The sequence below is a fragment of the Lepidochelys kempii genome, unplaced genomic scaffold, assembly GCF_965140265.1.
Source record: "Lepidochelys kempii isolate rLepKem1 unplaced genomic scaffold, rLepKem1.hap2 scaffold_148, whole genome shotgun sequence".
Taxonomy (NCBI): domain Eukaryota; kingdom Metazoa; phylum Chordata; order Testudines; family Cheloniidae; genus Lepidochelys; species Lepidochelys kempii.
The window spans coordinates 143,083-154,299 of record NW_027333605.1 but is presented as its reverse complement, the minus strand read 5'-3'; the positions used below and the strand labels follow the sequence as shown (position 1 = coordinate 154,299).

The following is an 11,217-nucleotide window of genomic DNA, read 5'->3' as shown; positions in this document are numbered from 1 at the left end:
ACGCGCTATCTCAGAGTGGGGGTGTATGGCGAAACGGGGGTATAGGGCTGGCTGGGGCTCGACAGGAACAGGCAGATAAAGGGGAGGGGGATAGATGGGAACGAGACACCGCCCTGGACTCCTTCCCCCCCCCGCGACCCCCTCCCATCAGTGACAGACCCTCCAGCCTGTGCACCAGATGCACAAGCAGCTACCAGCTGTACCCCCAAGGGGGACATGGGCAGCTCTGGGTCCTAATGCCTGCATGTGCAGGCCGGGCTGGCAGGGGCTGCGGGGCGGGAGTGCGGGGGGCACCGGCAGGGCTGGGCTGGCAGGGGCTGCGGGGCGGGAGTGCGGGGCACCGGCGGGGCCGCGGGGGGCAGGGGCTGCGGGGCGGGAGTGCGGGGCACCGGCGGGGCCGCGGGGGGCAGGGGCTGCGGGGCGGGAGTGCGGGGCACCGGCGGGGCCGCGGGGGGCAGGGGCTGCGGGGCGGGAGTGCGGGGCACCGGCGGGGCCGCGGGGGGCAGGGGCTGCGGGGCGGGAGTGCGGGGCACCGGCGGGGCCGCGGGGCGGGAGTGCGGGGCACCGGCAGGGCCGGGCTGGCAGGGGCTGCGGGGCGGGAGTGCGGGGCACCGGCGGGGCCGCGGGGGGCAGGAGCTGCGGGGCACCGGCGGGGCCGCGGGGGGCAGGGGCTGCGGGGCGGGAGTGCGGGGCACCGGCGGGGCTGCGGGGGGCAGGGGCTGCGGGGCGGGGAGTGCGGGGCACCGGCGGGGCCGCGGGGGGGCAGGGGCTGCGGGGCACCGGCGGGGCCGCGGGGGGCAGGGGCTGCGGGGCGGGAGTGCGGGGCACCGGCGGGGCTGCGGGGGGCAGGGGCTGCGGGGGCGGGAGTGCGGGGGGCAGGGGCTGCGGGGCGGGAGTGCGGGGCACCGGCGGGGCTGCGGGGGGCAGGGGCTGCGGGGCACCGGCGGGGCTGCGGGGGGCTGGTCTCGCCGGCGGGCGCTAGGACCCGGGCCCCGGCGCCATTGTCTCCCGGCGGCGGCGGCCGGCGCTAGGGCCCCGCGGACCGCCCCCGCCGGCCCGCTCCGCTCCCATTGTCTCGGCTGCTGCCGGCGCCGGGTGCGGGCTCGGCGGGGGACGCGGCGGCTCCGTTCTTCTCCGGGCCGGGCCGCCTCGCCGCCGCCGCGCGCCGCCCCTCCCCGGGCCGGGCCGCTCTTCCCCCGCCCGCGGGGCCCTGCACCTCGCGCCATGGCGCCGCCGCTGCTCCTGCTCCTGCTGCTGGGGGCGGGCGGGCCGGGGGCGCCGCGGGGGCGCGGGGCTGCGCCGAGGCGCGACGGGCGCTGGGCGCGCGGGGGCTGGGGCCGGGCGCGGTGCCCCCCGCGCTCATCTCGGGTAAGCGGGGCCCCCTGCGGCCGGAGCGCCCCCCACGGACCCCCCTGCGGCCGGAGCGCCCCCCGCCCCGCCCCCACGGGCCCCCCCGGCGGCCGGAGCCCCCCCCTGCCCGCCCCCACGGGCCCCCCGCCCCGCCCCCCCACGGGCCCCCCGGCGGCCGGAGCGCCCCCCGCCCCCGCCCCCCAACGGGCCCCCCCCGGCGGCCGGAGCGCCCCCCGCCCCGCCCCCCCACGGGCCCCCCGGCGGCCGGAGCGCCCCCCTGCCCTGCCCCCCCACGGGCCCCCCTGCAGCCGGAGCGCCCCCCTCGCGCCCCCCCCCGCTCCCCCACGGGCCCCCCTGCGGCCGGAGCGCCCCCCTGCCCCGCGCCCCCCTGCCCTGCCCCCCCACGGGCCCCCCTGCGGCCGGAGCGCCCCCCACGGGCCCCCCTGCGGCCGGAGCGCCCCCCACGGGCCCCCCCTGCGGCCGGAGCGCCCCCCCACGGGCCCCCCCTGCGGCCGGAGCGCCCCCCACGGGCCCCCCTGCGGCCGGAGCGCCCCCCCACGGGCCCCCCTGCGGCCGGAGCGCCCCCCCGCCCCCGCCCCCCTGCGGCCGGAGCGCCCCCCGCCCCGCCCCCCTGCGGCCGGAGCGCCCCCCCGCCCCGCCCCCCTGCGGCCGGAGCGCCCCCCCACCCCCACGGGCCTCCCGGCGGCCGGAGCCCCCCGCCCCGCCCCCCCACGGGCCCCCTGGCGGCCGGAGCCCCCCCCTGCCCCGCCCCTCCCGCGCCCCCCCGCCCCGCCCCCCCACGGGCCCCCCGGCGGCCGGAGCGCCCCTCCCGCGCCCCCCCGCCCCCCCACGGGCCCCTCTGCGGCCGGAGCGCCCCCCCACCCTGCCCCCACGGGCCCCCCGGCGGCCGGAGCCCCCCCTGCCCCGCGCCACCCGCCCCGCCCCCCCACGGGCCCCCCCGGCGGCCGGAACCCCCCCCCCGCCCCGCCCCCCGGCGGCCGGAGCGCCCCCCGCGGCGCCCCCACGGGCCCCCTGCGGCCGGAGCGCCCCCCGCGGCGCCCCCCAGGAGCCCCCCCGGCGGCCGGAGCGCCCCCCGCGGGCGCCCCCCACGGGACCCCTGCGGCCGGAGCGCCCCCCCGCGGCGCCCCCCAGGAGCCCCCCGGCGGCCGGAGCGCCCCCCGCGGCGCCCCCCCCAGGAGCCCCCCGGCGGCCGGAGCGCCCCCCGCGGCGCCCCCCCCCAGGAGCCCCCCGGCGGCCGGAGCGCCCCCCCGCGGCGCCCCCCCCAGGAGCCCCCCGGCGGCCGGAGCGCCCCCCCGCGGCGCCCCCCCCCAGGAGCCCCCCGGCGGCCGGAGCGCCCCCCGCGGCGCCCCCGGCCCTGCCCCCCCCCCGAGGGGCCCCCCGGCGGCCGGAGCGCCCCCCCCGCGCCCCCGGCCCTGCCCCCCCCAGGGGCCCCCCTGCGGCCGGTGGGCCCCCCCGCGCCCCCGGCCCTGCCCCCCCCAGGGGCCCCCCTGCGGCCGGTGGGCCCCCCCGCCCTGCCCCCCCCAGGGACCCCCCCTGCGGCCGGTGGCCCCCCTGCCCTCCCCTCCCTTGTGCCTCCCTCCACCCCATGTGCCCCCCTGCAGCCGGTACACCCCCCTGCGCACCCCCTGCCCTGCACCCCCATGTGCCCCCCCCTGTGGCCGGTGGCCCCCCTGCACCCCCATGTGCTGCCCTGCAGCGAGTGCCCCCAGTGCACCCCCTGCCCTGCACCCCCATGTGCCCCCCCTGGAGCTCCCTGCAGCCAGCGCCCCCCAAAGCATCCCCTTGCCGCCTCTTCTCTGAACCCCCCCCCCCAGTGCTCCCCAGGTCCCCTGCAGTTAGCGCACCCAATGCACCCCCCGCCCTGCACCCCCATGTGTCCCCTGCAGCCAGAGCACCCAGTGTCCCCTCTGCAGCCAGTGTGCCCCCGGCGCCTTCTGGGGTCCCCCCCCCCTGCAATCTCCCTGTGTTCTCTTCATTGCACCCTCATCTGCAGCCAGCGCACCCCCCTGTGCCGGCCCCTCCCCCCCACACCCCCTTCTCTGCTCCCCCACTGTGCTCCCTGGGCTCATGCCGGTAAGGGGGGGGCACGCTGCATCCTGCTCCCATTGGGGCTTGAGCCCCAGCCCCAATCCCCCTCCGACACCCCCTGCTGGACGGGCAGGCGGCCCCCATAGGGCAGGTCCAGTGGTGGGGAACGAGCCTGCAGCTCCCATATGAGCTAAATCCTCACCCAGTGGCCCCCTGCACCTCCAAGCATCTGACACTGGTTCCCCCCCGATCCTTAGACACGCGCGGGTGTGGGAACCAGGTGGTGGGGCTGGGGACAGCGGTGGCTCTCTGGGTGTGGCAGGCGGGGGTCGGACTGTGTGTGTGGGGGGATCCTCGGGCCCCCCATGGCCAGGCACTGAGTGGTGGTGCCTTTCTCTGTCCTGCCCAGGGGAGCACCTGCGGATCTGCCCCCAGGACTACACCTGCTGCTCCAGCGAGATGGAGGAGCAGCTCAGCCTGCGAAGCGACAGGGACTTCCGTGCCCTGGTGGAGGACGGCGCCAGCTTCCTGTCCAGCACCCTGGCCTCGCGCCACCGCCCGCTTCGAGGGTGAGAACCCAGGAGTCCGGGCGCCCCAGCTCCCCTGCTCTAACCCCCCCGGACCTGCCTCCCTTCCCAGAGCCGGGGGGAGAACCCAGGAGTCCCTGGCGCCCAGCTCCCCTGTTCTAACCCCCGGACCTCCCTCCATCCCTCCCTTCCCAGAGCCGGGGGAGAACCCAGGAGTCCTGGCGCCCCAGCTCCCCTGCTCTAACCCCCCGGACCTGCCCTCCCTTCCCAGAGCTGGGGGAGAACCCAGGAGTCCTGGCACCCAGCTCCCCTGCTCTAACCCCCCGGACCTGCCTCCCTTCCCAGAGCCGGGGGAGAAACCCAGGAGTCCTGGCGCCCAGCTCCCCTGCTCTAACCCCCCCAGACCTCCCTCCATCCCTCCCTTCCAGAGCCGGGGGGAGAACCCAGGAGTCCTGGCGCCCAGCTCCCCTGCTCTAACCCCCGGACCTCCCTCCATCCCCTCCTTCCCAGAGCCGGGGGAGAACCCAGGAGTCCTGGCGCCCAGCTCCCCCTGCTCTTACCCCCCGGACCTGCCTCCCTTCCCAGAGCCGGGGGAGAACCCAGGAGTCCTGGCGCCCAGCTCCCCTGCTCTAACCCCCGGACCTCCCTCCATCCCTCCCTTCCCAGAGCCGGGGGAGAACCCAGGAGTCCTGGCGCCCAGCTCCCCTGCTCTAACCCCCCCAGACCTCCCTCCATCCCTCCCTTCCCAGAGCCGGGGGGAGAACCCAGGAGTCCTGGTGCCCAGCTCCCCTGCTCTAACCCCCCAGACCTCCCTCCATCCGTCCCTTCCCAGAGCCAGGGGGAGAACCCAAGCATCCTGGTGCCCAGCAACCCCTGCTCTAACTCCCCAGACCTCCCCTCCCTCCCTTCCCAGAGCCGGGGGAGAACCCAGGAGTCCTGGTGCCCAGCCCCCCAGGTCTGGAGCCCATGCATCCCCTGGTGGGGTGCTGAGCAGTCTCTGCCTGTCAGTGGCCTGGCTGGGCATCCCGGCCCCGAGCCGGGGTCTGACCCGTTTCGTTCAGGGCTGGGGTCGGACCGGGCACCCCTGCCCTTACAGTGCGATGAGAGCGGGAGGCGTGTATGGGGGGCAGGGGCTGAGGGTGCCTTCAATCTGCCTTGACATCTCATGGAGCTTTTCCCCGTTCTCTGGTGCAGAGTTTTTCCGGGAGCTGCTGGCGGCCGCTGAGCGGGGGCTGCAGGCCATGTTCACGCAGACCTACGGCCGCCTGTACGCCCAGAACGCCCGGCTCTTCCAGGGGCTCTTCACCGAGCTGCGGCGCCACCAGCAGGGCGCCCGGCTCAGCCTGGACGAGGCGCTGGGCGAGTTCTGGGCCCGGCTGCTGGAGCGGATGCTGCCCCCTGCTCAACCCCCAGTACCAGTTCCCCCCTGAGTACCTGGAGTGCGTGGCGCGCCAGGGGGAGGCGCTGCGGCCCTTTGGGGACGTGCCCCGCAAGCTGCGCCTGCAGGTGAGACTCCGGCCCTGCCCAGCGCTGCCAGCTGGGGCTGTGCGGTACCTGGGCCCCAAGGGGGCTGAGCTGGGGGGAGACCGTGGTGTCCTCTCCCACAGCTCCCCATGCCAGGGCGGGGGGCTCTTGGCCAGGGTCCCTGGGAGGCCGGGGGTCTGGGGCGCGGCCAGGGTCCCTGGGAGGCCGGGGGTCTGGGGTGTGGCTGGGGTCCCCGGGGGGCTGGGCTCTCTGGCTGGGGGGATCTCTGGGGGGCTTCCCTCACCCCTCCTGTCCCCCCCAGGTGACGCGGGCGTTTGTGGCAGCTCGGGCCTTTGTGCAGGGACTGGCCACCGGGCGTGATGTGGTCACCAAGGCCTCCAAGGTGAGTGGGGGGGAGGCATGGGAGGGCAGAGGGGGTGTGGGGGGCTGCATGGGGGGGCGGAGGGGCTGCGGGAGGAGGCATGGGAGGGCAGAGGGACTGTGCAGTGGGGATGCAGAGGGGATACTGGGGGAGGCGTCTCTCTGTCCTTCTGGCTGCCCTTTGGAGTCGACCCAGAGCCTGGAGACCCCCCTAGATTTTCCTCTCACACCCCACAAAGCCTGAGGGGGCTGCTTGGGGCTCCCCTGTCGACACCGCTGGGGTCCCCAGCAGAGAATGCCAGCTGGGGAGTGGGTCCCCTCTCTTCCCTCATGTCCCCCCAGTGCAGTGTCTGGAGGGGGCGGGTCCCCTCTCTGCTCCCCGTGTCTCCCCAGTGCAGTGTATGGGGGGTCCCCTCTCTGACCCCCGTGTCCCCCCCCAGCTGCCCCCCAGCGGCGAGTGCCTGCGGGCTGCCATGCGCATGTCTTCCTGCCCTCTGTGCCGTGGGACCCCGGCCCTCAAACCCTGCAATGCCTTCTGCCTCAACGTCATGAAGGGCTGCCTGGCCCGCCCGGCCGAGCTGGACCCCGAGTGGAACCGCTTCCTTGGTGAGACCCCGGGGCGCTGGGGGGGTGGCACAGGATGCTGGGTGGGCGGCATGGGGCTAGAGGGCAAGGGTGCTGGGGGGGAGGGTGTGGAGGAGGGTGTCTCCGCAGGGGACTCTCCCCACCTGGGCTTTGCCCCCCCTACCAGCTTATGTGGGTCCCCCATGGGGCTGGCACTGGTTGGGGGCTGTGAGCCCCCACGGGGGATCTCTGGGAGGGGCTCCCCCCTTCCCCATGGTGTAACTCAGCCTCCTGCCCCTCTCCCCCCGCCTCCCCAGATGCTCTGATCCAGGTGGCCGAGCGGCTGGAGGGGCCCTTCAACATGGAGCTGGCTGCCGACTCCATCGGGGTGAAGATCTCGGAGGGGATCATGTACCTGCAGGAGAACGGGGTGCAGGACCTCTGCCAAGGTTAGGGGCTCGCGCTGCCAGGGGGGGCGGGGGGTGCTGCTGGAGGGATCTCACAACGCTGCGGGTGGGGGCTCTGCGAGGGGAAGCTACTAGCGTGGGGGCAGGGGCGCTGCTAAGGGGGAAGCTCGCAGAACCAGGTGGGGAGGGTCTGGCTGGCTCTGAGCTGGCCCCCGCCCATCCCCATCTCCCCCCCTTTGCCCCTACCCCCAGGTGTTTCAGGGCTGCGGGACCCCCCCCGCCCAGCCCCCGCCCGATCCCGCCGTGCCGCCCGGGATGACACCAAGCGTCGCTTTCGCACCTACCTGCCCGAGGAGAAACCCACCACAGCTGCAGGGACCAACCTGGATCGACTGGTACGGACCCCCCGAGGCCTCCCCCCCCGCTGCTGCCCCCCCGAGTCCCCTGTTGCCCCTGCCCCAATCTCCAGGGTCTGACGACACCCAAGCTTCGGAGCAGGCCTGTGGAGGAGCCCAGCAGCGTGCCATATCCTCCCCAGAGCAGCCACCTGGCCTCTGTGAAGGAGCCTGGGGGCTCCTGCCCCCCCCACGAACTCTTCCCCACTGAGCCAGCCGCCTGGAAGAGCCTCTCCCCCTCTGCAGGGAGCCTGGCGCCCAGCACAGTGGGGGCCGTTGGTCGCCTGCACCTGCATGGGCAGCCGGCAGGGTGGCACGGAGGCGAGGAGGTGCCCCTCGGAAGGCAGCACTTCACCCCGACACTCTTCCCTGGGCGCTGGGGCTGGGCCGGGCCTGCCTGCCGAGAGGCGGGGGACGGTCCTCCGTCCTCTGGGGCACTGAGGGGGCAGATGAGACGTTCCCCTCCTCTCTGTGGGGTTCTCCGTCGAGACGGGGTCACCGGCACTCACCCCAAGAGCAGACTTAACCCTTTTACACCCCGCGTGGAGCAGTGCCAAGCGCAGAGGGAAACTGAGGGATGCACAGGCTTTGCAGGCATGTTTCAGAAAACTTCCCCCCATCACACCTTGGCCCCAGCCCTGCTCCCTGGAAAGACTGGTGTGGACCCCCTGGGGTGGGGTATAGCGGCTCACGTCCCCCAGCCAGCCCTGAGGAGCTGGCCCGTGGGCGCTGATCCCATCTGCCGCCCCCTGCCCCCAGGTGACGGACGTGAAGGAGAAGCTGCGGCTGATGCGGGGGGTTCTGGGTCACCCTGCCCCACACGCTCTGCAGCGACGGGAAGGTGGCGGCTGATGTGACAGACGAGGACAAGTGCTGGAACGGGCAGGCCCGGGGCAGGTGAGGGGGGCAGGCTCAGCTGGGCAAAATGGGGGGGATGGGGGACAGGGGGAGCTTCCCCAATAGCCAGCGCTCCTGCCCCATGGCGCCCCCTTCTCGGAGAGGCCAGGGCTTGGGATGCCAGGAGGACACCCCCCCACGCACACACGTACATACACACATTGGGAGAGGCTGGGCTGGGGTACCCGGGCGCTCCCTCCAGCTGGTGCTCCACCCATCCCCCACCCGCCGTGGGGAGCGGCGCTGTCTCTGACCCCCTCTCCCTAGGTACCTCCCGGATGTGACGGGGGATGGGCTCGTGAATCAGATCAATAACCCGGAGGTGGAAGTGGACATCGGGCGGCCCGACCTGCTCACCCCGCCAGCATGTCCTGCAGCTGCGGGTGGCCACCAGCCGCCTGCAGGGGGCCTACGGGGGCCAGGACCTCGACTTCCAGGACACCTGTGAGTCTGGAGGGTGGGTGGGGGCCCCCCGTGGGCTGGAGGGGGTGGGGGGGACCGCTCCCCTACTACAAGGCTGTGCGTTCCTTGGAGGGGCTCTGGCCCCCTGTCCATGTGGGTGATGGGGATGGGACCCGGGCGGCGAGTGCCTCGTCACCTGTTCTCCTGGGGTCCAGGGCTGGGGGGGTTGATCCCCATGTGTCCCCCACAAACACCCTCTCCAGGCCCTTGCAGCCCCCCCAGGGAGGCGTGGCTGGAGGGGCCCCCCATGTCTCTGACACCCCCCCCCCTTTGCTCTGGATGCAGACGAGGACGGCAGTGGCTCAGGAGGGGGCGAACGTACAGCGAGGACTGGCCGGCTGGAGGGGGCAGCGTCAGCAATTCGGGGTCCCGCCCCCCGGACTCCCGTTCGCCCCGCAAGGACCGGCCTGGCAAGGGCTCCAGGCAGAACCACCGCGTGGCAGGCAGCAGCAGCCATGCCGCCTCCTGGGGGGGCCCTGCCCTCCCCCTCTGCTGCTCCCCGCCCTGATGCTGCCTCTGCTGGGGCGGTAACTCCCCAGGCGCCTTGAATGTAGGGGGGATCCCTCACTTGGGGTGCAGCTGGGGGGGACTTGCATCTTCCAGGGGCTCCCCCGCCAGCCGGGGGAACTGGGGGGGGGGCGTTGGGGTGGAGAGCGAGATGGGAAGTAGCATTAGGGGAGGAGGGATGGTGGGGGGTAGCAGGTGAGGTTTATCTAGCCCCCCAGGGGGAATTGCCAAGGGGAGGGAAGGGGGGCTAGGTTAGTTAGGCCCTGAGCCGGGGCTGAGCATGGACGAATGTACTGGGGGGGCAGGGTGTGGGCCCCACACAGAGCTTTTATTTTTTTACTTTGGTTTTTTTTACAGGGTGTATTTATTTGGGGGGTTGTTTTTTAATGAGGCAACGGCCAGGTTAATTTTTTATAGGGTGGGTGGTGGGGGCAGGACTGATTTATTTCCTAGTCTCTTTCCAGAACACACATTCCCCCCCCCGCCCCCCAGCTCGCCCTGCCCCGGTGGCCCAGCTCTGAGCAGCCCCAGCGAGTCTCGGTCTCTCTCCCCCCGCCCCAGTATCCACCCTACAGCAGGGCAGGGAATGGGGCGGGAGCTCCTGGCTTCCCGCAGCAAGGAGTGGTCCTGCCCCACTCCCCGCAGTGCCCCTGCTGGGGGAGGCCGGGTCTGGAGAAGCCGGGCACTCCCCTCCAGCAGGGGGGCAGCGTCCCCAGGGCTGCTGGGCGTGGGGCGACTTTCCCGGGCCTGGCACAAGGGGTTTTGTAGCACAATGTACAGTAGATGCCGATCTGGCTTTTTAAGGGAACGAACCTTTTTTTAACGAGTTTGGACGACTTCTCCGTGTTGGTTTTGTCTTTTTTTTATCACACAATAAAACATTTAATTTATTGACTCTCATTCTGGTAGGATCTTATGCAGGGGTGGGGCGCAGGGGGCTGTTTTCATGGGGCCGCAGCGCTGGGACGTGGCCCCTCTGGGGTGGGGTGCGGAGGCAGGGTACGGGGGAGCCCCTCGCCCACTGCTGGGACGTGGCCCCTCTGGGGTGGGGTGTGGGGATGGGGTACAGGGGCACCCCTTGCCCAACACTGAGATGCAGCCATCTCTGGGGTGGGGGAAGCTCCTGGGAGATGGGGGGGAGGACAGCAGTCAGGGAAGGGGCGTGGCTTCTGATTTAGAGCCCTGGCAGGGGCGGGTCTAATCTGCAAGGGGTGGGGCCAGGGGAGGGGGCGGGGCTTACCTGACACAGAACCCCGGCAGGGGCGGGGTCTAATCTGCAAGGAGTGGGGCCAGGGGAGGGGGCGGGGCTTAGCTGACACAGAACCCCGGCAGGGGCGGGGTCTAATCTGCAAGGGGTGGAGCCAGGGGAGGGGGCGGGGCTTAGCTGACACAGAACCCCGGCAGGGGCGGGGTCTAATCTGCAAGGGGTGGAACCAGGGGAGAGGGTGGGGCTTCTGGGGGCAGGGCTGGCTGGAGAGGGGGAGCTTCTCCCCCGAGGGTGGGGGGCGTCTCAGAGGCCGGCGGGGGCGGGGGCGGGGGCGTGGTCTCCGCTCAGGGGGCGGGGCGGGAGGAGGCGGGGCTAGGCCACAGGGAAGGAGGGGGCGGAGGGAGAGCGGTTCCGCGCCTGCGCAGTGTTGGCGCGCGGGCTCCTCGTGCTGGGCGTGGCCTGAGCGTTTCCCGCGCTGGGCCGAGGCTGAGGAGAACGCGGCCGGTAGAGCGGCGCGCGCGACAGCGGCCAGGCGGGTGAAGGGAGCGCGAGACTCCACCCCACGTGACTCCCCTTCCCTTATTCTAAGTGGGCGATAGAGGGGCGCGAGCCCCGCCCACCCAGCTGCCGTTGGGGGCTCGAGACCCTTCCCCTCGCGTGACGCCCCCCCAACGGCCGTGAGGTGCAGGGCGGGGGTCTCAGTGAGGAGCAGCCCCGCCCCTGTGTTCTGTGGGGGGTGACTCCCCTCAGTGTGTCCTGGGGGGGGAGGGTGACTGCCCCCTGGCGGGTCCCTGTGGGGGGTCCCTGTGGGGGGAGGGGGTGACTCCCCTCTGTGTCCTGGGGGAGGGTGACTGCCCCCTGGCGGGACCCTGTGGGGGGAGGGGGTGACTCCCCTCTGTGTCCTGGGGGAGGGTGACTGCCCCCTGGCGGGACCCTGTGGGGGGAGGGGGTGACTCCCCTCAGTGTGTCCCGGGGGGGGGAGGGTGACTGCCCCCTGGCGGGACCCT

The 11,217-nt window shown here is 73.8% G+C and overlaps 1 protein-coding gene across 1 annotated transcript; it reads left to right on the top strand.

Moving 5' to 3' along the window:
- Positions 1-1,031: 1,031 nt before the first annotated feature.
- On the top strand, positions 1,032-9,103 carry GPC2 (glypican 2; the record flags this gene model as incomplete). The annotated part of the gene is given in 14 exon segments (XM_073326878.1): positions 1,032-1,368; positions 3,809-3,957; positions 3,959-3,968; positions 5,121-5,320; positions 5,322-5,432; positions 5,713-5,793; positions 6,212-6,377; positions 6,653-6,784; positions 6,995-7,137; positions 7,897-7,932; positions 7,934-8,034; positions 8,302-8,392; positions 8,394-8,478; positions 8,782-9,103. Coding segments are annotated over 14 exon segments (1,905 nt in total), but the record flags the coding sequence as incomplete, so codon positions are not given.
- Positions 9,104-11,217: the final 2,114 nt, after the last annotated feature.